The 25,870-nt window shown below is 40.9% G+C and overlaps 1 protein-coding gene across 4 annotated transcripts in view; it reads right to left on the bottom strand.

The window, feature by feature from the left end:
* Positions 1 to 25,870, bottom strand: part of Ctnnd2 (catenin delta 2) — a 954,874-nt gene that overhangs the window by 607,052 nt on the left and 321,952 nt on the right. For all 4 annotated transcript variants that reach the window (XM_045132307.1, XM_045132308.1, XM_012947488.2 and 1 more), the window contains exon 3: positions 15,447 to 15,559. In XM_045132307.1, coding sequence (XP_044988242.1) covers positions 15,447 to 15,559 — 113 coding nt within the window. The remainder of the gene's footprint in view (positions 1 to 15,446; positions 15,560 to 25,870) is intronic.

Raw genomic sequence — 25,870 nt, 5'->3', positions numbered from 1 at the left:
GCCCTGCGGTCTGCTCGCTAATCAGTCTCAAGACGTCAAGATGCACACTGACTCAGCATGGTAGCACACAGAGCGCTAACAGGCAGAACCCTCAGAAATACTTCACAAGGTGTGTTAAATAAATAAATAAATGATAGATAGATAGATAGATAGATAGATAGATAGATAGATAGATAGATAAAATAACTAGCCACTTCTGTTAGTGATCTGAGTGTGAAACATGCTGTCCTGTCCCAGTATCCAGTGCCCTGTTTGTCTCTCAGCTTTTAGCCAGAGTAGAAAATAGATTCTGTAACCTTCTTTTTTCACATAAGAAATGATTCAATATGTATTAAATCTTCAAAGTTTTTTTAAAATCCTACATAATGTTATTTGGAAAGGTGAACACTTTTCTCATAGATACTTGGAAAATTGTGCTTAACATAGTAACAAGTATTTACAGATGTAAGATATAATGGAATCATACGTTTACAATGGACAATATGTTAGAAAATTGAAATATTTCAAGAGAATACTCATCTGTTACTCTATGTTTAATAATGATGATAACATCTGCTATTAGCTTCTTTATCCACTTAGTGTAAGAAAAGTTAATTCTCAAAAGCATGCTCAGGTGAAAAATCTTGAGACCACTATAATTAGTATGGGAGATAAGTGGGGAAAATATGAAAGATGAGGTAAGGAATGTTTGTCTTCATAAAGTAAAAATGGACTGTGGGTGGAGACTTATGTTTGTTTTCAGTGTGATTAAAGACACCAGCCAAGTCAGAACGATGGTGATGGATATGGCATAACACGTGTGATTGGAATTAACAATATCTGGACGCAAAATAAATATATAGACACTGTTAACATTTGGGAAACATGAGTTTACTTCTGCCACAATGTTTTAATCTATAAAATAAAAAGTTAAGGCCTATCTATTAGGGCAGAACAATATGGTATCTATGTACACCAATCAGGATTAGATTTGGTCTATGGAAATTAATGAGTACTAAAATTAATTATCATTAAATCATTGCTGCTATGACTGGTAAAACTACTACAGCTATCTTATTCAGCTGATAAAAAAAACAAAACAAACAATATATATAAAAAAAAAGCCATGCTGGAGGGCTAGCTTAATGGTTAAGGTGTCTGCCTGCAAAGCCAAAGGACCCAGGTTTGATTTCCAGGACCCACATTAGCCAGATGCACAAGGAGGCACATGCGTCTGCAGTTGGTTTGCAGTGGCTGGAGGCCCTGGAGCACCCATATTCTCTCTGTCTCTCTCTCTCCTTCCCTCTTCCTCTATCAAATAAATAAATAATTAATTAATTAAAAAAACATAAGCCTAGGACATCCATAATTCCACAGCAGAACAGAACAAACCAACTGAACCTAAAATTCAGGCTATTGCTTAAATAAGCAACTTTCACCAAAACTAACTAGAAATAAAGAGTGCATAATGTTCCATTCTGATCAGGAAATAGGAGGAAAATATATGACCTTTCATATACTATTTTTATACATGAAATGTAATGTATAAGATATAATATATTTGAGCTATGCAACACATACATAGATACATCCACACAGTCATGTATTACTTAGCAACTAGCAAGTATGCTGAGAAATGTATAACTAGTAAATTTTATCACTGTGCAAACATCTTAGTGTGTACTTACACAAACTGAGAGATGGCTGTAACATCACTAGCTAACATAATCATATTGGACTGTGGTCATATATGTGTCCCAATGTTGACTGAAATATCACATGTAGTGCATGACTATACACACACACACATACACACACACACACACACACACACACACACATATATATATATAATATGAAAAGACATGACATATTCTGTTATATGAAACATGGAGAAAACGATAGATAATAAGATTGGTAATGTTGCAAAAACAATAATAACAGCCGTGTGGTAACAACAGTAGGGAAAGTTCTTTGTATTCAATAACTTTTTCACCCATTCTTCATTCAACATTGATTGAACAGTTATTTTTTTTTCTAATTGAGAACTTTACTGTCTGGATATCTGACATGTCAGTTCATTATCTTGCTTAAATAAATAAATGTCACTGTGGAATGAATGGAGCAACAACCCAAAAGATGGTGTTAAATGCTGTGGTGTTAAATAAGAATATTCATAAAGTTCATGAAGAAAGAGAAGAAAATTAGGAATATTTGTGACACTTTTGTTCTGCAATCTACACTCAAAAGAAACAGAAACATCCTTTTACTTTTTAAGCAAATTTGTCAATTAAGGAAAACAATAGCAAAATATATCTATGGTCTATTTTATTTTCTTCTTATAATGAAAGAAATAATCGAGTCTAAAAGGCTTCAGAGTTGGCCACTGCAACACTGACTTAGGGTACCAAGCTAATAAGCTCATTAGCTTTTTATTTATTTTTTTAATTGGAAACTTTATTGTCTGAACATCTGACACATCGATTCACCTTCTCGCTTAAATAAATCAGTGGCGCTATTGAAGGAGTGGTGTTTAACATCGTCCAGGCATTGCTAGTCCCCGCATAGCCACTGCTACTATTTCAATGGTTTTGTCTGAAACTCGTGTGTTGGATCAATCGTTGATGTGACAGAAGTGGGAGATGGAGCCTGATGGAACAGATTTAGGTCACAAGACCCTGCTATTGTGAATGGATTAATCCTGCTTCTCAAAGGTCTCTTGGGAGAGATTGAGTTTCTTTCTTCCTTCCTGCTCTGAGGTAACAGCATGAAGTTCCTCAGCATGTGCTGGTACCTTGATCTAACACCTCCCGGCTTCCAGACCTGGGAGAAGTAAATTATCCTCATAAATACCCAGCCTATGGTATTCATCTGAGAAAACAAAGCACTGGAGAACTAACAGTTACTCTAATCTAAAAAGAGAAAATAATTAAAAATTCTAAAACATGAGTTATGATCAAAAGATCTCTGAGATACACACACACACACACACACACACACACACACACACACAATTTTTTTCTTAGCTAGCCTGTGTATCATCACTTTAGCAAGTGTCTATGACAAGGTAGTTGTGGGTGATTTTCACAGTTCGTAAATGTGTCTGGAAATGTATGGATGTGCAGAAATAGCTTCATATAAGACAATATTACTGGGAAAAAAAATTAAAAGAAGCTATTTCACTATCTTGATACTTAATTTCTAAAATAAATCATTTGATTTTTTTTCCTTTTTCATTTGAAAAAACTAAATGCAACTACTTGCATAAATATTATATGAAAAAAATAGACAATATGTCTTACTTTGAGAATTGGTGATTTTCTTACTTTAAGAAAACTCATTGATTCTTCTCAGAAATACATTTCTATTTGACAAAAAAGCAGCTATTTGACTGTCACTCCACCAAATACTGATCACTAATGCACTGAATATTTATACTGTGAGGTTTTTTAAGTTGTTGTTGTTTTTGGTTTTTGCTTTTTTTAAATTTTTTGTTATGTTTATTTATTTATCTGAAAGTGACAGAGAAAGAGGGAGAGAGAGAGAGAGAGAGAGAGAGAGAGAGAGAGAGAGAGAGAGAGAATATGAAAATGAGAATGAATGGGCACACCAGGGCCTCCAGCTACTGCAAATGAACTGCAGACGCATGTGCCTCCTTGTGCATCTGGCTAACGAGGGTCCTGGAGAATCGAGCCTTGAACCAGGGTCCTTAGGCTTCACAGGCAAGAGCTTAACTGCTAAGCCATCTCTCCAGCCCATTGTTTCTGTTTTTTTTGAGCTCAGGCTGACCTGGAATTCTCTATGTAGTCTCAGGGTGGCCTTGAACTCATGGTGATCCTTCTACTTCTGCCTCCCAAGTTCTGGGATTAAAGGCGTGCACCACCATGCCTGGCCACCGTGTGTTTTTAAGTATATGTCACTCAAAGCAGTATTGGATACTTGTAGTATCAAAATGAAGAGACAAAGAATCTTTGCTTTATTTTGTGGTCTTTATTCTATACACAGCTATTACTCTCCTTTTAAGAATGAAGATTATACATTAATTTCCGGGTCAGTGCATAAATGCATAAATATTTTTAAGAAATACAAGTCATCATAGATTCTTAACAGTTTTCTCCCCAAAATGTTCACCATTCAACAGTTGTAGCATAAATCTAGTATGAGCAATTATGAAGCATTCTATTAGCTTTCACTCATTGTGCACTCAGTTACCACAAGCGCAGCAGCTGAACCCTGCGCCCACTTTTTAAGCTGGCTGTGTCGTAACTTTTGTGAGGGTGACAAATGGTGCGTGGAGATCACTGGTCAGAATTTTATAAGTCTATCAGACCATTTTTATAGTACTGCTTTCATTTCTGAAGGATTAAGACTTCATGTCCAATTCCATTCTGCTTCTCAGGCTATAAAATTAAGATTCTGGTCTCCTTTATTTCTGTTAGTTCAAGATGGGTCTCAGAATGAGCACGCCACCTGAAATGCTGGCTGAATAGTCCCCTTCATCTTCAAAGTCAGAAGAAGAAAACTTACATTGCTTTAAATAACTGTGACTGAATTTGTGAATTTGTCTTTGACCTCTCTTAGATTTAAAAGGGTTGTATGACTAAGTCAGACTTACTAGATGAACTCCCTTTCTTAAAGTCAACCTTGCTCTATTCTATGGCCTAATCCCAGACATGAGACTCCTTCACATGAACCATTCTGGAAGAAAAAAAAAAAAAACAAAACAAAAAAAACAGACTATAAACAGCAGGAAATGGCAGGAAGCTTGGAATTCTGCATATAATAACCAACCATCAATTTTCTATCAGCTAGCAGCCTGCAGGACCAACCTGAGAAACTGAGTTACTGAAGGGACATTCCCATCTGGAATCCTCGGATGAATCAAGGATTGAGGAAAGCTGTCTCAGTTAAAATTCCAAAGAACATTATTTTTTTCCTTAATAACAGCATCAGTTGGAATCCAGGAATATAAATAAAACTGAATATACAATTTCCAAACGAAACAAAGTACCATTAAAATAATGACCAAAGGTGAGGCAATGTCCAGATAGCCTTGGAAGAGTTGGTTAGTCTGAGAAATGTGTGCGAGACGAACGGCACATGCTACAAGACCACGTTTCCTGGAACGCCGTTCTCTATTTAGCTGATATATTAACATCTAGTGACAGTTGCATAGCAGATGCTGTCTTGAGGCCATGATTATAGAAATGACAAGGACCCTGCTTCGAAAGGACTCATAATGCATGGCCCTCAACAATTCTTTGTCCAGTGTGGTCCAGAGATGCCAAAGATTAGGCAACTCTGACAGGCAAACAGACAACCATGAAGGTTGTCTGCCAATAGTTTGGCTGTGAGAAATATAATGTCAGATAAATGCAAGCCAGCGATAAGCCACAGTTAAGAACTGAAGCAAAGGGAGTTCTGAACTGTAACTAAGGTCTGCATCCTGGGCATGAACTGACTGTGTGCCTTTGCTCAGGATACTGAAAATCTCAAGCCTGGTGCCTCAGCCATATGATGTGAGCAATCATACTTCTTTCAGGTGACATGTTCTTATGTACAGATACAGATACCAAAAACCATATAGCTCTATACTGTACTTTGATGTGTGTCTTCCAATAGGCTCAGGTGTTTTATTTAAACTTGGATTTCCAGTTGCCGGTCTGGAGGATCTATCACTGGGAGTTGATCAGGTTTCTAGCCCACAAGTGTGCTTGCTGAGCAGTCTGAGTTCTGCCTACTTCCTGCTGTTTGCTCCCAGTTTGGTGCTTGTGTGTGGTGCTGGTGTGTAGCTGCTTGTCTCTGCTTGGGTCTGTGAAAGAGGCCAGCTTCTCCTGCCATCAGTGGACCTCTTCCTGGATCCGGATCTGTTGGCTTCAAATAAATCCGGCTCCTCCTACAAACTGTGCCTGTTCAGAAGTTTATCCCCGCAATGTGAAGCTGATTACAACACTCTACATCTTCCCCTTAAGAAATATTTATACATGTGTGCATAAGACCACAGAAAGAGCCAACATATACAAAAACCCTTCAGTACCTTACCACTCTGTGGCCCCCTCCCCCTTGAGATCAAGGTGCTGTAAGCCATCAATGCAATGCCAGGAGATTTAGTCCAAGATTGTTTGACACAGGTCATGATATTATTAAGACACAAAAAGAGCCCTGCCTACCTTCAGACTTTATCTTAACCAAGAAAATAAATACCTCCACATTTAAATCCATTTCAGTCCTAGGGGCTACTCACTGACCGTCTCCTCACACGGCACACATCAAGCACCGGGACTTACTCACCGACCGTCTCCTCACACGGCACGCATCAAGCACCGGGACTTACTCACCAACCGTCTCCTCACACGGCACGCATCAAGCACCGGGACTTACTCACCGACCGTCTCCTCACACGGCACGCATCAAGCACCGGGACTTACTCACTGACCGTCTCCTCACACGGCACGCATCAAGCACCGGGACTTACTCACTGACCGTCTCCTCACACGGCACGCATCAAGCACCGGGACTTACTCACTGACCGTCTCCTCACACGGCACGCATCAAGCACCGGGACTTACTCACTGATCGTCTCCTCACACGGCACGCATCAAGCACCGGGACTTACTCACTGATCGTCTCCTCACACGGCACGCATCAAGCACCGGGACTTACTCACTGATCGTCTCCTCACACGGCACGCATCAAGCACCGGGACTTACTCACTGATCGTCTCCTCACACGGCACGCGTCAAGCACCGGGACTTACTCACTGATCGTCTCCTCACACGGCACGCATCAAGCACCGGGACTTACTCACTGATCGTCTCCTCACACGGCACGCATCAAGCACCGGGACTTACTCACTGATCGTCTCCTCACACGGCACGCATCAAGCACCGGGACTTACTCACTGACCGTCTCCTCACACGGCACGCATCAAGCACCGGGACTTACTCACTGACCGTCTCCTCACACGGCACGCATCAAGCACCGGGACTTACTCACTGACCGTCTCCTCACACGGCACGCATCAAGCACCGGGACTTACTCACTGACCGTCTCCTCACACGGCACGCATCAAGCACCGGGACTTACTCACTGATCATCTCCTCACACGGCACGCATCAAGCACCGGGACTTACTCACCGATCATCTCCTCACACGGCACGCATCAAGCACCGGGACTTACTCACCGATCATCTCCTCACACGGCACGCATCAATCACCGGGACTTACTCACCGACCGTCTCCTCACACGGCATGCATCAAGCACCGGGACTTACTCACCGACCGTCTCCTCACACGGCACGCATCAAGCACCGGGACTTACTCACTGACCGTCTCCTCACACGGCACGCATCAAGCACCGGGACTTACTCACCGATCATCTCCTCACACGGCACGCATCAAGCACCGGGACTTACTCACCGATCATCTCCTCACACGGCACGCATCAAGCACCGGGACTTACTCACTGACCGTCTCCTCACACGGCACGCATCAAGCACCGGGACTTACTCACTGACCGTCTCCTCACACGGCACGCATCAAGCACCGGGACTTACTCACTGACTGTCTCCTCACACGGCACGCATCAAGCACCGGGACTTACTCACCGACCATCTCCTCACACGGCACGCATCAAGCACCGGGACTTACTCACTGATCATCTCCTCACACGGCACGCATCAAGCACCGGGACTTACTCACCGACCGTCTCCTCACACGGCATGCGTCAAGCACCGGGACTTACTCACCGACCGTCTCCTCACACGGCACGCATCAAGCACCGGGACTTACCCTGCAATCCCTCAGACAATGAGGAAGTTGGTTTGCGTCCTGTGCCCCAAGGTCTTAACCACATGAATTACCTGTCAGAGAGCCACATATTTGAATAATCCAAAATGTGTACAATGTTCAGCCTCCTCCTGAGATATTTCTTTCCACAAGGGCTTTCCAAGAGTGGAGAGAAGGTGTTCAAAGTAAGACTGTGGAATGATGTCAGCACTGTTTTCCTTCAGTGGGTGCTGGGTCTCCGCTGGTCTCTGGCTATGGTGCATGTTCTCACTGTCGGAGACTAACATCTTCAAGCTCCTTCTATGACTTCCAATGTCCACTATAGCTCTGCTAGAGGAACTCCCTCAGTGATTCCCAGAGGACCCTAGTGAGCTACTTGCAGAGGCAAGATTCTGGCATGACCCCACCATCCAGGTGTGGTGGTGCACACCTTTAATCCCAGCACTCGGAAGGCAGAGGTAGGGGGATCGCTGTGAGTTCCAGGCCACCCTGAGACTTCATAGTGAATTCCAGGTCAGCCTGGGCTACAGTGAGACCCTACCTCGAAAAACCAAAAAAAAAAAAAAAAAAAAAAAAAGAATGGCCACACCAACACTGTGCTTATATATACTGCTCCCTTCAGAGTCTGCTTACTTTCTCCAACATGGCAAACACACCAAGAGCCCTAAAATGACGTCCTCTCAGAGACTCATCAGAGCCAGTCTTCCTGCTGGCTTTCTTGCTGGCAAAGCAAAGGCAATGTTCACAGTAAACCTGAAGGGCTGGCACTCAGTACAAAATGAGGTGATATGTAAAACTCTCAGAAGAATACATGTTTATCACAGGAAGAATAATGTTGTCACAGTTCTTATAATTGAAACTCTTGTCATAAATTATCACCATGGTCTGGAGAGATGGCTTAGTGGTTAAGCACTTGCGTATGAAGCCTAAGGACCCTGGTTTGAGGCTCCATTCCCCAGTACCCACGTTAGCCAGATGCACAAGGGGGTGCACACATCTGGAGTTCATTTGCAGTGGCTGGAGGCCCTGGTGCACCCCATTCTCTCTCTCTTTCTCTATCTGCCTCTTTCTCTCTCTGTCTGTCACTCTCAAATAAATAAATAAATAAATAATCACCATGATCGCCACCACTATCAACATCAGTTTTCCAAAGCTAGCTCCTGCTCTGCCCGCAGTTCACATCACAAGACAGATATGCCTGTGATTTGAATTATATATCTCTCCAATGTGTTCTTGCTGACCACAAAAATCAAGAAATATAATTAGGCATCTATTTAGGTATTCTTAAATTTTCAGTAGCACTTGACAAAGCTCCTACTCATCTTTGACTGAAGGTTAAAACAGCCGCAACAGTGTGGAAAGATCTGCAGCCCTATCCTGGTGGCAGTGCTTTATTAAGATAAAACTTTCCATATTTGGACAAATTAAAAAGATGTTAAAAATGATATGGATCCTCTGCTTGCTGACTTGGCCACTGGAGTCAGGAGATTCTGGGAAGAAAGGATCACTTGGCCATCGGCACCGGCATACGAAAGTGCTGGCTACTCATGACGTTACATGAAATGGGCTGTGTTCTTCTCAGGCAGGATTTACATCATGTAGATTAACTGCCTGCCTGACAGAGGATGGAACTGGCAAGACTGCAGGGAAAGAAAGCATTGTTACAGTCCTGTGGGTATGACCAAGGCACAGACCACGGGCCTGGAGATGCTACCTGAAGCCCCCAGCCCGGGAAAGAACCGGTAACTCCACGTGATCCCAAAGCCAGACCTGACTGATGGTGCTGGAGCCTGAGAAGAAAGCTCCTGCAGTGGTCGTGAGCCAGGCCACCATCAGTGATCAGAGGGGGTTGTAATCAAGAGGGACATGACCACAACTGAGCCAGTTTAAGGTAAAAAAGGCAAACAAAAGTCAACTGAAAATATCTGACAGCAGGAAATGTCTTTGAGCCTGTAGGGGAGAACCTGGGTCATCCTTATGTCCTTTCCCTAAAGGGATCCTCCACTTTGCTAGAGGTCTGAAGTGCCAGAAGCTTCTGGCCTTTCCTTATCTCTTCTCCCCTAAAGGAGTTCCCCTTTCCTAAAAGAGGTCATGCCTTCCCTGAGGACTAAGATTAGTGGGAATACTGCTCATTTTCTAGAAAACCTGATCCTCTACCTAGAAACCTATCATAATGGGTTGGAAAGGTTAGCCATTATCCAGATTGTAAAGGAGCCCAATCTGAGTGTCTTGGTGAGCTTTCCCATTTTCCTGAACCCATCTTGTCTCCTCTTGGGCAAGGACTCTACATTCCTTCCTTCTCCTAAGTTGTCTCTATCACCTCTATAATAAAAGATCTCTGTACTTAACTCTCTATAGCCTATGAATACCATTCTTTGTATTCATAAAACAGGATCCGTGGAGGCTACTAATTCAGTAGGAGCTTCGTGTGACTGTGGGGGTCTGGCACCTTAGCCCCTGAGTTACTGCCCACCCAGGAATAGAGAAAGGCTCCGTCACTCACAAGGACACCCCAACTTCCTGTGTGGTGACCCCAAATAAAGGGTATCATCTACTTAAGGTTCCTTTGTCGTGCCTCAGTGATGCTGGAGATCAGGTGTGGAGACAAACAAACATTCTGGTTGTAAGGACCCATGAGCTTTGCAGCTCTGGCATAAAACAGACTTTCGGTAAATAAACTTTCTGTCATAAAACAGACTTTTGGTGAATAAAGCCAGCAAAATAAAGTTAACATAGGACTGTAGCTTTTATGACTTGAAGTGCCCCCCAGGGCTCATGTTGTAAATGATTATTCCCAAGTTGGCGGCAGGCTTTGGGGACACTGTGAAGCGAGGCGGGACGTGAGGAGGGGGCCCCTGCCAGGCGTCATCAGCCCCGTGTTTCTTCTGGTCTTTCTGATTCCCATCCGTCACGAGGTGAGGAGCTCCCTCATGGCTCGGCCATCAAGCCTTCCCCGCCGCGACAGATGGAAACCCGGGGAAACCGAAGCAGAAAACATCCCTGCTTAAGTTGTCGCCGGCAGGTATTTCGGTCACAGCAATGCATAAGTAACAACTACAGCATCTCTAATAAAAACACTTTGCCACCCTAACCAGTCTGAGTTAGAGAAACTATGACACACAGTTGATGTTTAGAAAAGTCTGAGATAAGTTTAACAGATCATAATTCTCCTATTCAAAGCTACTTATTATGACCAGATATTTGGAAGCAAATGCTGATCTATTGCAATAATCCCTTCTATAGATCTACCTACCAAGAGATAAAGTGTGATAGTTTGAAAATGTATGGCTCCATAGACCCATTAAATTAAATACCAGCCGTCTTGGTAGAGGAGGTGTCACTGGGTGTGGATCCTGGAGTCCAGCCCTAAGGTGTCACTGGGCGTGAATCTGAGTTCCAGCCCAAATGTGGATGCAGGGAGTTTGAGGTCTGGCTGTCCTTACTTGTGGTGCAGTGTCAGGCATTAGTGTTTTGCTTCTCTGATTGGGTATACGGAAACATATTTTTCTGCTGTTGATAGAAGTTCCCCTGAATCTGTAAGCTTGAGGTAATTCTTTCCTCCAATAAATTGGGTTGATTTAGAAATTTGTCCCAGCAACCTGGAACTGACCACAACATCTATCCATCTATAGCTCTACCTTCTTACAGATGTATTTTCTACAGATATGCCCCTTACAGATCTATGAACTACAGATCTACTATCTACAGATCAAACATTTCCTGATCCACCTACCAAGAGATCTATTATCTACAACTCTATCATCTACAGATCAACTGACCTAGAAATGTGCTACCTACAAATATATCACCTAGATCAACCTAACAACAGATCTAACATCTACAGATATACTATTTACTTTACAGATCTACCTACCTACAGATCTACCATTTATAGATCAAACATCTACAGGTCCATCACCTAGAGATCAACCATCTAATTTACAAATCTACCTACCTACAGATCTACCATCTACTGTCATACATATATATATATATATATATATATATACACATATAGTCTAAACAATCTGTATAGATCTATGTAGATCTACCATCTACAGACCCTTCTCTACCTACACATGTATCACCTACAAATGGACCTTCCTAAAGACCTCCTTACCTAATGTGTGCTTTGATCCAGATGTTCCACAGTAACTCAATAACCCTCTGTACTGATCTACATTTCCTCTTCCTCCAGTCCTGAAATTCTCACTGTAATGATCTACAGATCTTCTTCCTCCAGCCCTGACATTCTCACTGTAATGATCTACAGATTCTCTTCCTCCAGTCCTGACATTCTCACTGTAATGATCTACAGATTCTCTTCCTCCAGTCCTGACATTCTCACTGTACTGATCTACAGAACTTCCTCCAGTCCTGACATTCTCACTGTACTGATCTACAGATCTTCTTCCTCCAGTCCTGACATTCTCACTGTAATGATCTACAGATTCTCTTCCTCCAGTCCTGACATTCTCACTGTAATGATCTACAGATCCTCTTCTTCCAGTCCTGACATTCTCACTGTAATGATCTACAGATTCTCTTCCCCCAGTCCTGACATTCTCACTGTAATGATCTACAGATTCTCTTCCTCCAGTCCTGACATTCTCACTGTAATGATCTACAGATTCTCTTCCCCCAGTCCTGACATTTTTTATACTAATATACAGATTCTCTTCCTCCAGCTCTCATGTTCTCATTATACTGATATACATTTCCCCTTCCTCCAGTCCCAGTGTTCCCACTTACTATTCATGAGTTGCTATGGAGTAAGCTCTATAAATGTACAATAAAAACATGTTTTCCCCAAAATCTGAAACACTGGAATGACTACCAGTAAGAATACATTAGGTATCACATGAATGAATTTCCTATACCAATAAAGGTAAAAAGAAACCCAAATTAAATGTCATCCTATGTGCTATATGAAAATATGCAAGGATAACAATGTTTTTTTTTTTAATTCCTCTAATGAATTTTCCCATCTACCCTCTGGTTTTCCCATAAGATATATGAATCGAGATCAGAATGATCACAGACTACCTCTCCTGCTTCGGCAAAAATATTGATACACTTGTAGTATCCTGTGTGACGTGCTATCTAGTTTAGTCTCTCACCTTGAATGAAGACGTGAATTTTCTGGTGAAGCTGAACAAACAAGTAGGTTATGACAAAAGGAAAAAGAAGGGGAGGAGGAGGAAAGGGGAGAAGGGGGAAAGCAAAACAGAGGACACTATGCCGTGATTCAGAGGCTGCTCCCTGGTGTTTGCATTATATACACATGGAGATTTACACCTTAGAGATTTCTAGAATATGGAATGATTAAGCTTAGTAAAGATGGACACTATGCACAACAAAGGGAAATAATTAGGTATTGTCATCCTCACTCAACAGAATTATTTAATACATATATCAGACAGAGTACCAAGAGTTATCATGGGTTCCTGTAGCATGTGGAAAGCAGCTTGTCCCAATGAAAGTTAACCGTAGCTAAGCTGAGTCTCGCCGACTTTCAGGGATCATCTTCTGTCTTTGTGCTGCTCAGCTGTCTGTTAGCAGGGCTCTCTACCTGCACACAGCCGCTACAGCACCACCCCTAGCATGCACCCCTCGTTCCCACAGGCTTTGGATCTCTGTTTCTAGTCTTCCACGGGCTACTCACTAGATGAATTGGCCTTGAACCAGAAGTCCTTTCAGACCCAAATGGAAACTGGCATGAGACCCCAGCTGATGGTTCCATAAACCCGCTCCTGGCAGGAGTTGGGATGAGTGAGGTAAAGTCAGAGACATTCAGTGTGCAAAAGAATCATTACAACATGGTTTGAAAGATACAGAGAAAAGCAGTCAAACAGCAGACTTCAAAACAAAGCATCTGTTAACTCCGTGGTACACACCTGTAAAATCTAACCCCTTAGCCTTTCAGAAGGGAAGACTTACCACAAAACTCTTGAGACAGATATACACAGCCACATCATAACTGAAAGTCACACTTATTTTTCTGTCTACCATTCATTACTCTTCAGTCCAGTTTATAAAAGCAGAGTGAACCCAGCTCACCAGCCTTTTCCTTATCTGCCCTGCTTTCACTAATCTGGTGATGAGCTGAAGCCCAGCCTGTACTGATGAGCAGCTCAGAACCCCATAGCACGAAGGTTAATCTTGTCAAGCTGACTGGATTTCAGGTCACCTCTGGAAGACACACTCATGGGACTGTCTATGAAGGTGTTTAAAGAGGTTTCAGTACACAGGGAAACTCAACCTCAATACGGTGGCACCATCTCATGGGCTGGGGTCTCAGACTGATAAAATGGGATGAAGGAGAAAATAATCTGAATATCACTCATCCTCTCTTTCTCCCTCTCTCCTTTAGGAAGACTGTGGTCACAAGGAAACCAAGTGCCTCACAATCCCACTGCCATACTTTCCCCACCACGATGGGCTGCCTTCCTCTCAACTGTGAGCTGAAATAAACTTCGGAAGGTTTTTTTTTTTTTTTGATCTGACATTTGGTCACAGCAAGGAGAAAAGTCACTACCACATCTCAATATTTGGTTGCACAAGCATAGGCTTCCACATGCCTTAAACAATGCCCAGTAACATAAATGAAATCCCACAGATGTTGATACCAAAACAGGGTGCAAGGATTTCTACTTGAAGTCTTATCACATTCAACCACGAAATGAACGGTATTGGATGTCTACTGACACTGCATGTTTTAATTCCTTTTGCAGGGAGCAAAGGGACTGCCAAACCTGTGACTTAGCATCCAGAATAAAGTGGCTGCCGAATTCCTGGTCTGCTTTCATCTGTGACAGGTCATGGCACTAGCTCTTACCATGAGTCACGAGCATACCAACACCATTCACAAGGGAATTAAAGATGGGCCCTGGGCGAGGGGAGGACCTTAAGGTCGAAGCACATTGGTCCTTTACTCCTCTAGCCATTCTCCCTGCCTCGGTCTATAGTGAATGAGAAATTATGATGACGTTTAGACACGAAGATGGTAGCTTTTCTTTGCTACAATGCTTCTGTTTCTTTAGCAATGAAATCTTCCTACATATGTCTATTTCACACACACACACAAATCCACATATACCTATCCTTATATTCTCAGTTATGAAAGCATGGTCTTAAGGAGTATAATTTATCTTGTGGTTAAATGACTTAAAGAGGCTTTTAAAAGATATTTAAAAATCTTAAATCTACTCCTAATTAAATATTCATATCCATCCATGGGTGAATAAATATTTTCACACATACAGAATTGCATGCGTGGTTTATATTTCAAGGCCAATTTTATAACATTATAAAATAACAAACAATAAGGGCTCTGTCAGTAAGTTCAACTTAAAAATGTGCAGGTCTGGATCATTTTTTGGAAATTAAACAGGAGCTCATAATTTTGCATATGCTGATTCCCATCAAGTTGGCTTTGGGCAAAGTCTCCCTTTGTGTAAAAGGTATGCAATATTTGCATACAGGGCAAGTGTGAATTCTGTTACAAGACCTTTAAGTGCAAGTCAGGCCATTGCCGACACCTGTCGACCATTGTGAACCAGGTCAGTTACAATTTCTGACTGAGCCTCCCAGCTCGCTGGCTGGGTTTGGAAGGAGGTGACCCAGAGCTGCTTTCAGCGGCAGCTCCGAGCGCGAGGGAGACGCGCAGCACACAGTACCTGATGCTGCTCACGCTGCCAGTCTCTGAGCCAAGCTTGCATCGCTCCAGCTGGCTGGCCACGATCTGGCGTTCAGCCTCCAGCTCTCGGGTCAGCCTTTCAAACTGTAATTCCTGAAAGAAACCAAACAAAAAGATAAAGCTAGCAACAGTTCCTGTCAAAATGATAGGGTGCCAGAAGGGGAAAATAAGAGTCTTCTAAGGTCTCAACTTGGAGAAATGAAGGGTGTTTCTACAGGAGACAAGGGTTTGGAAATGAGACAGCTGTGTGGCCCACTGGCATCGAGACACTGAATAAGTGATTACGTATCTTCTGCATTGTCTGTAAAATGGACTAAAATAGTCATTTCAGAAGTTGGAGGTATGAATTAAGTGAAGTGTTATCTACGAAACATTAACTTTGTAATTTATAAGAGATGGTATGTGTTCTAGAAATTTTGACACCCCAGACACTGAAAATGTGACGTAGTAAAAGCCACTCATCATTATCACGTGACATATTGCATTTATATCCTTTGTATCTCCAGCTGTTTGGAAATTAGTTTATTCTTTATTTATGTACTGTATACTGACCCTGTACTTTGAAGACTATCCTTCTCATATTTAAATCCCAGCCGAATACAGATGCTAGAATGTGTATTCTCAATGCTTAATCTCTGCAATGTCTGGGACATCATATCACCACGAAAGTCAACTGAACCAATGAAGGGTTTTACTCAAAGTGCATGACACTTTGGGCTAATGTGAATGAAAATAATTTGGTTGGAACACCAAAGAGCTCAGCTGTTCCATCTGTAACACATTTGAATCATATTTTAGTCTTTGTATTGTGTCCATACACTGGTTTCAAAATAAAACATAATAAAGCAATAACATATTTAACTAAATATATCACAATTTTTAAATAATTTCACATAAGATTTTTAGATACATATGTTTTTATTATACTGTAATAGAACTCAAAGTAGAAGAAAAATCCCTCAAAATATCAATTGAACATGGATAAATTAATTATGAATAAACGTATATATTTAATATTGAAAAATAGGACTCATGCCATATTCTTGAATGAGACACTTCAGTCGAGTAAAAATATGAACTCTCCTTGTGCTCTTGCATGAACTGAAAATAGTATGATTTTTATTAGCATCCAAAGAATTAATTTTCATTATGCTGTTTTCAAACCAATTGTGTTTCTTATTTCTCTTGCCCACCCTTTCCCCATTCCCCTCCTCTCTAATCCCCTCCTCTGACATAGCCTCCTTTTGGCTTTTCTACACATTTCCTTTGACCACCTCATGCTTGTTACTTCTTATTTGTTTGTAGGCCTACTTCAGAGATTGTAAAACAAGAATGTGAGTCCATAGGAGAGAATAGGATAGGGTAGAGACCCATTCACTGAACCATGTGATTCTAGTTATACATGAGTACATGGTATTGAGTTAATCGGTGAAGTTGTCACTGTCCAGAACAAAGACTGAATATATATCTATAATGTATCAACTTGGAACATAGACTAAATCATATAAGTTAGGAAAAATAGTTGAATAATTGCTGCAGTAAGCTTTGCGTTGCTGGACAGACACCCGAACCAAAAGTAGTTTCTAGAAAGAAGAGGTTAATTTCAGGCTTACAGCATCCAGGGAAAACATCATTGATGCCAGAAGAAGCTGGATCACTGCACACTAGTCAGAGAGATACCACAAAATAGACAGAAAGCACAAATAGCAAGAGCTTACTTAATCTGCTCTTTACATACCTAGTAGGACTGGACTACCAGATCCACTGCCAAGTAGTATACCTCTCTTAACCAGCAGGGCTGCACCCACTGGAGGCTCAAACTGCAAGCTCAGTCTTAGTAAACCACCTGAGTCTTTATGGTGCCATACATTAAAACCACCACAATAAGCATATTAGGAAAGACCACAGATACAGCCTTCTCCTGCATAGCACAAGTGGTAAGCCCATGACATACCTTAGGCTATAAAATATACAAGACGGAAACTGCCTAGAGATACCAGGCTTTTATTGGAATTCAGAGCAGGAAATCATAAAGGACATCCTACAATAAAGAAACTTCTTTATGAAATATAAAATAGTTTGACCTGTTTTCCCACTATGTGCAAAATATACTGAATTCTAGAGTACAAAATTTTTATAAAACTATCAGATCCATGATGCTAGAGTTCATTAAAATTTGCCAGAAGCCAGGCATAAATAGCTTCCCTCTAATAACAGCACATCATTGAGTCATATAATACATTAGGATTATCATAAAATTATCATATGGTTTTATAACTTTGTCCTAAGGAGCTAAATTCATTATTTAGTTGCTTTAATTAAATGTAGTTTATTAAATGTTTTGGAATAGTTAAAATCATGTATAGTCTCCTGAGGGGCTTAGCCACCTTAGTATGAAAACTGAAATCAGAAAATTCATACCAATTTAAAATAGTCACAAAATAATCCTTTCAATAATTATCTTCTTTAGCATTGTAGTTTGGAATAAGTGGGAAGAAACAAGCTGATCTGAGGATGGTGAAAAGTTATAAAAGTTGTGAATTAAGTAAAAACAACTTTGTGATAGTTTTACTCTTTATGGGAAGAGGAAAACATACCAGATATCAGAATGGAGAACAGAAAACATGGAGATTTCACAAAACAGGTGTTTTCTCTACATTGTGAGACTTCTTGCTGGAACTCCATGATGTCAGGTTCAAATTTCACACCTACGGGCTCATAACCAGGCAAAGTGAGGAGCTGCCCCAAAATGTCCACCATCCCCGTCTGTGAGGCCGGCCTATGTTTCTAGTGATTTTCTGTCCTGCAGAGTTAAAGGACAGTGTACCAGAACCCACAACAACTCAGTGGAGTGCTAAGCAAAGTCTTGATGTATCCTCGCTGAGTGGTGACAATCGCAATTGCAGAGGCAGACTGGCAAGAAGCCGAGACCTGGCACACTTGCCACACTTGTGAAGGCTCAGAAATGCCTCTCCATGATCACAAAGGAAACTGGTTCTCTAGGCTGGGTCAGTTACACGAGAAAAGAAAATCCATTATTGTTGTGCATGCATATAGTGGAAAAATAATTGAACATTTCAAAAGAAGGAAGCTCTTTCATTTGTGAAAATATAAGTGAAATAAAGCAAAAAAAAAAAAAAAAAGATGAATGTACCACACAATTCCACTTTTACGTGGGACCTAAAGTTGAACTCATAGAGGAAGAAAGGTGGTTACCACAGTGCTATGAGCATGGGCACAGGTTGGTGATGGTGTTTATAAAACTCTAGAAACCTCAGTAGGATAGGAATGAGTCCAAGGGACCTAATATACCACATGGTAGCTATACTTATTAACTATATTACTGAAAATTCCAATTTGTTGTTGTTATTATTATTATTTCTAAGAGTTAAACAGATAATCTCTGAATATTTTAAATTTGCATCTGGCATTTATTTTATGGACTTCCAGTATGGATGTGCTTCTTGTTTTATTTTATAATGATTTTGTTTGAAAATTTATAATCTCTCTCTCATGATATAGAATCTTTGAAATGATTAAAGTTCTCTGGCCAATGGCTCATATTTGAGCCTGAGTATAAAGGGGTAAACATACTTGTTATAAGTGTATTCAATGGCTGGGTTTCCCAAGGATAACTGCTATATATGCAGACGGCAAGCACCACAGAGGATTCCCATAGACAGTTACAAACATCTGCCTGTTGTTCATGTACAGATTTCACCCATGTCACCAATCCCATACACTCAAGATTTTGCCTTTCAGTTTCTTAGAGCTCTGTGTTTTGGATGTGTGAGTAATTTACTATGTTGACCACTGAGGACATTATCATAGTGCTAAGATACTTGTTTTATGTTAATTCTTTCAAGTTTACTAGTCCTGGAATCAGGATGAGTCACATTTGTAACCTGGATGTTCTCATTGAAAATTTCGTTGCTTTCTTCATAGAATTACATGATTCTGGCAACTAATGCTTTGTAGTATTTGTGAAGTATGACTTGTTATCCATATTTCCTTCACATGTGGGAGAATGGGCTAATGGGATATGCCAATGTGCTTTATCTGGAGGTCAGGTCATTTTCTAAAAGAAATTAGAAACCTGAAAGCAAATAAAGATAGGCAGGATTAAGATTGAACATAGACAATTTCCATAGTGCTAAAGGTGCTGGACAAGTTTCTGGGAAAGAAAAGGTATCAACAGTCCTGAAATAGAGGACATGGTGAGAAAGTTGGCTGACTCTTGAAGTAGCAGACTCAGATATTTTCAGATTCTTCCAAACCAGGAACATGGGATAAGAAATCACTTTGCTTGAACAAACATACCAGAGACACCAACCTATGCAAATTACAATACCCTGCATGCCCATAGATGGTACAAAGTCCTGAGGTATTCTAAACTCACTGTTTTGATTTTCTAAAATTTATTCATTGACACTATCATACATGTACATAATATGTTTTGTCCATATTCAGTCCCCATTACTCTCCCTTATCTGCCACCTTCTCTCATCGAACTGTGGTTTCAATCAGTGGTGGACCATGTGTGTTATAATATTGTGTGTGAGGCGAAAACAGTTAGGCAGTACTGACATGATCAATATGGGGGTAACCAACAGTGTTCTGGATTTGACAACTGTTCCCCAGGAAGGAATTCATGCCTGGTACTATAAATCTGTAGATCCTTAAGTAGAACCTACAACTATTATTTTGACAACTGGACATTTTGTCAAACTGCCCTCTAAATATTTATGTTTACCCTTATAGATTAGTGCTCTTCACAGCCTCCTCACAGAAAAGCTTCTTTTATTTTATTTCATTTCATTTTTTTGCAGTGAAAGTATTTAATACAGAATTGAAAACTGTTCAAAGTACTGAGAATAAGTACTTTTTGAGGGCACCGCTCAAATCAGACCATCTGTGTACCCCCTCCAAGGCTAAAGAAACATGGGGGAAGAGAGAGCTAGATGATAGGGAGAAATACTATTAAATGCTATCTTCTAGACACAACCTCACTGATTTACTCAGGAATCCATGGCAACAATGGTTACGGGCACAAGACTGAGCTAAACATTCCATCATAGAGAGGGGGCTCTTGAGGCCATGCCCTGTCTGAGGAAATGTTGGTTGGGGAAGAGGAGTCAGGTTCTTCAGTGGCATTGTCCCTGGCAAGCTGCTCATGTTCTGGTAAACAACACCCCTTCCCATCAGTGGGTCACAAGAAAACAAAACAAAACATGGAAACAGCGTGGGGACTATCAGGGAGGAAGCAAGGGTTCAGTGGGAGGGAGAGTGTAACGGGGTCATGCTATGAAAACTGCATTATATATCATATGACATTGTCAATAAATTAAAGCAACTTTCAAAAGAGTGACCCTAGAATACCCTGGTGATTGGAACTATGTATGGAAGTGCAGGGTATTTTAATTTGAATAGGTTGGTCTCTCTTCCATCTTTCCAAGAAAAATTATTTCCTATACCAAGATGATAGTTATGTTCCTGATTTGCAGGCTTTTAAAAATGTATGAAGTCTGATATTTCAAAAGCTGGTCAACTCTTCCTAATATCTTCTCTATTTCAGGAATTTGGTTTTGTATTTCATTTTATTTTGTGCAGAGCTGTGGGTGAGAAATAAAGATAACGCACATTCTTGATAGAAGTACTTTTTTTTTTTTTTTTTTTTAACAACTGAACCTTCTAGTGACTCTCAGGAGTACTTCTCATTGTTGTTAACTTCATGTGATGGTTGTTTTGCCTGTGTGGTGAACTATTCACCTGGCACACCTATTTACTTCTGCTAACCCTCCAGGCTTCTTCCTGCCTAACAACCAACACTGCCTAATGTCAAGTTTCTATTTGATGACAGCAAATTGTCTAGTTCTTCCAGACACTCCTACATAGCCCATGTTTCTTTTATTCTCCCTATTTCTTGGCTCCCTATGATTGCCCATATCATCTATACAGAAGACCAGATTCTGACACACACCAACATTAACATAATCAAATTAGCCACAGGTAAAGTGAGAAAACAGAAGGCCATTGTAATTTATCTTCAGGTGCTAAGAGAATGATTTCCAGGTGTCCGAGAGCACTTGTACTTCTAATTCTGGAAGAAAATGACTTTCAAGTGAAGCATGATTCATCATTATCCTTCAGTCCTCATCCTTGGATGTTTCTCTACGTGGGAGAAGGTCACAGAATATGTCTGGGTTTTCTCTGTCATTGTTTTCTGCTACAGACGTGATCTTCTCTCCAAATGTCCCTGGTTGGTACCCAACAAGGATTTGAGCTATCAAGTAAGCCTGAGTGACTTTTCTCCTTATACAGCGTCTACTTTCCATTCCCCATGAAGGAGTTGACTTCAAAGCACACCTCTTGGCAATGTTCAGGTCGTCCTCCTGCAACACGTTTCAAGGGAACACGGAGAAACGACAGGGTAATAGCAGGAATCCTACAGCAAAGTGTCCAACAAATGGGGGAAGAAGGAGCCACGATGTGGAGGTGGCGTGGAACAAATCAATGTCAGCTGGAAAGCTGCGTAGTCCTCACTGGTGACTCAAAAATTGAGGCAAAAAGCTGTCCACGAAAGCTTACAAAACTGACAGATTAATGTTTTAAACAACCACCGTGTCATTCCGGGTCACCTCGCCAGACGGCAGATGACGGGAGACAGCCTCTGAAAGCAGCTCAGCCCCGCTTGCCCCAGCAGGGTCAGTCACGTACCACAGAGCATTTGTTTCTGAAGACTTTCGTTATTCTGCAGAATCTACTCTGCTGTTCTTGGCTACTTTTTATTTCCGAATGCCTTGTTAGCCACATAACGTGTGCTGCCTGGTTTACTTACTTCACCTAAAAGTTAGAGGGCACTGGGAAGCTGAGAAATCCATGCTTCCTCGTAGTTTCGGAGGTTGTAATCAAGTTTCATTAAACAATCAGCAGCACGTTTATTGGTGACTGTTGCCTATACCTAATAAGCTCTCCAGAACAAAATAATGCCTAGTAAATCCCCCAGAAGTATAGAATATAGATTTATAGATATAGGACTCCAAAGCATGCATTTTCATTTTTATACCAATAATTTCTGTATCTGTACCTGCTTGGAAATGCATCTTCTACTTATGACAATATCACACAATAACAGTAGTCAATGTTTTCAGTATCCATTATACTGTTTATAGGTCATATAGCCTCCTCTAAGAGATCGATTTAGGAAGTGTATTGAATTTACTTAGTTGCATGCCTGTCTTCTATATTGAAGTATGCACATTTTGATGGTAGAGACTACAATTTATCTTATCTTCTCCCATGAATATCATGAATGAAATTACTATTCCTGACTTGATTTAACTTGTTCACTCCTCACACTGACCCAACAAAGTAGATATTTTAATCTCTGAGAGAGATATCTCAGAGCTAAAGATGGGAAGTAGCTTCCACACAGACAGCTGGGTTTGAACCACCAGTGTAACCCAGAGCCTCGGTTAGGAACTGCACTGTGAGAAACACTAGAATGGCTTGCAATCACACTTGTCACAGAGGCTCCAGAACCCAGAAACAAAAAGCAGAATAAAAACATAAGTCTGTAATGAGCAAGAAACAAAACTCATAACTCCATGCTTGACTTTTAGCTTTCCACAGCTTTCTGGAAATATAATGCTAGAATTACTATGTCAAGCCACAGGAAGAATACTTATTGTAATTCTCAAGTTCACCCTACAAGAGACATAGTTCCTTCTGATAATGACCCTTAACTTTTGAAAAGAGCCCTGTTGAACACAAATATCCCCAACAAGGCCAATAAGGAGATGTGTGAGTCACCCGCTTTCAGCGTGCTCGTACTGAGGAGCAGCCATCCAGGAACACCAGGGGTGGCTAAAACCAGACTCCCATCTTCTCAAACTGTTTTTGCATGTATCAACTGTAGTCACTGCTCCAAATATCCATTTCTTTCTCCCTACATTCCTGTACTCTTGAAGAATAAGAGATGCACCTTTGCCATCCAGGTTGGTGGTAAAGAATCACAATGCTCTCTGTTAACTCACCATCTGGGGTGCACAAGTTTATCACCCATCTCACCCTAGGAAGAACAGATCAAAACACAGCACCAACAATGCTCTCTTGAGTTCACTGCATCGCATGCCCATCTCTTTTCTTAGACCCTGTATGGACTGACAGTGGAGGCCATGTATTCCTGTACCATTTTTCTTCATAGGTAGGTAAGTAGGTAGGTAGGTAGATAGGTAGGTAGGTAGATAGATAGATAGATAGATAGATAGATAGATAGATAGATAGATAGATAGATAGATAGAGATACATATATAGATAGATGACATGTACTCAGTAAATAGTAAATGGATGGAGGACAGGAAATCAAGCCTTGGGTGTAACAATTTTCAGAGTGAGGATGAACACCACCCTGACCAGAAGAAAGGCTTCAGGAAATCCCTTCTCTTGACTTACTCCTCTGCCCCAATGTCCTCTGCTCCAACTGTGAGGTTCACATTTAAATAAATTGACACTCTTAAAACTGACATTATCAGATACTATTATCCTGCCTCCCTTGTGAGGCGGAGTCATCCATTTTCCCATTGTTTACCCTCTTCTTGACATAAAGTTCTCTAATAGATTTAACTGGTGGCTCTTCTTTGGCAGGTGAACAGGTTTTCATATTTTATGAGTAGAAATTCTCTAATGTTTTTGTGATGATGTTTAATTCCTACAGAATTCTCTCATTTTATCACTGGAAATTAAAATCAACTTGCCAAAATGGGTTGCTGTTGAAGTTCTGTGATGATACAATAAAAGGTCACTTATCACATTAATAAAAATATCAAAGAAACACCCCTGCCTCAGTACCGCAACCCAGTGTTTATAGTGAGTATTTCATACTTGCTGAACAGAAAATTATCAAGTTCTAATCATTTGGACTATTTTTTTTTAGGAAAATAATGACAATAACATATTCAAATCTCTAGTACTGACAGATATTATGTACATAATAAAAGTTTGTTAATTGGAAAAGATATTTATGCTTGATGGACTCTACAAGGTACTGAGTGATAAAAGAAGGGAAGATATGGACACAAAAATAAGCCAGGTATAGCTCAGGCTAACAGTTCTAAATCTAGAAGAGAGTTAAATCTAATAAAATTGTATTATAGGGCTACAGAGATGGCTTAACAGTAAGGTGTCTATATGCAAAGCCTAGGTACGCAGGTTTGATTTCCCAGTACCCACATAAGAAAGATGCACAAAGTGGCACATATGTCTGGAGTTAGTTTGCAGTGGCCAGAGGCCCTGGGAGGGTCATTTTCTCTTTCCTTATCTGCCTCTCTCTCTCTCTCTCAAATAAATAAATGAATAAAGTATTTTTTAAAAATTCTACTAAAATAGAAAATCTCATTTTGATGGGGTGAAAGAGATTTAAATGAAGTTGAAAGACAACTCCTGCCAGGAAAGCTGGCAGTGAAGAGGAAAGGAATCCAAGGCATGTCAGGAGGGGGAGGTGTGACTTCAGAAGGACAATGAGACATTAGCATTTTCTGTGCAAAAGGGTGGAAAAAAGGCATTACAATGTGTATTACATCATGGGCTAATGCTCAGAAATGGGGAAATGTTAAATGTGGGTGGATATGTTACCCAAAGTAATTAAGTGTTCACTGTCATTAGAGTATTGTAAGGCAAGTCCAAGTGTTGGCCAAATGAGAAGTCTGACTCAGGTAAAATGTGACTATTCAAGAATGATCCTCTCTCCTTATTTCCCTTTTTCCTAAAAGTAATGCACTCAATTTCATAGTCAAATCAAAGATGCCCTAGAAATTCTGTTGAATTCACTTGTTTCATTGCTAATAAAATGCTTGAAAATGGACTACTTTTGGACATATGATTGACAGTGTAATGATGAATTTTGTACTACGTTGCTCGACGAGGGACTTACTTTGTCTATCTCTATCCCTAAATATTCCTAACTATTGCTGTCACTGACCTCACTTTTCATAATTAATTGACACAGTAAAATCCTCTGGGGCTTGGGACACAGACAGTTCTTGGCTTTTATAAACAAAAGTTCTGCTTCAGTTGTGCTCTTGATAACGCTTTCAATCCATGGGAAGATGCCTGTTGGAGGCTCTCTTCTCTTTGCTCCCATGGTGCTTTCTGACCGCGCTGTTTCTCCCAGCTGAGTGGAGGGGCGCAGGTTGCCAGCAGGCAGGTAAGAGAGAAGCAGGAGTCGCTGTGCCAAAGAATAAGAACCACTTACGTAACCCAGCCGTGCTGCTACCGTACGCCAGGGTCATGATGGTGCACTTAGAAGATGGAAATTAACCCGTGACTCGTACTGGTAATCAGAGGAGTTAAGTGAATAGTTAAGATAACACAGTCAGCCAGTGGTATGGTAGGAAATCTACAAAC

This window comes from Jaculus jaculus, chromosome 13, assembly GCF_020740685.1.
Source record: "Jaculus jaculus isolate mJacJac1 chromosome 13, mJacJac1.mat.Y.cur, whole genome shotgun sequence".
Lineage (NCBI taxonomy): Eukaryota > Metazoa > Chordata > Mammalia > Rodentia > Dipodidae > Jaculus > Jaculus jaculus.
Note: the sequence above shows the minus strand (reverse complement) of the source record. Positions and strands in the feature narration are given on the sequence as shown.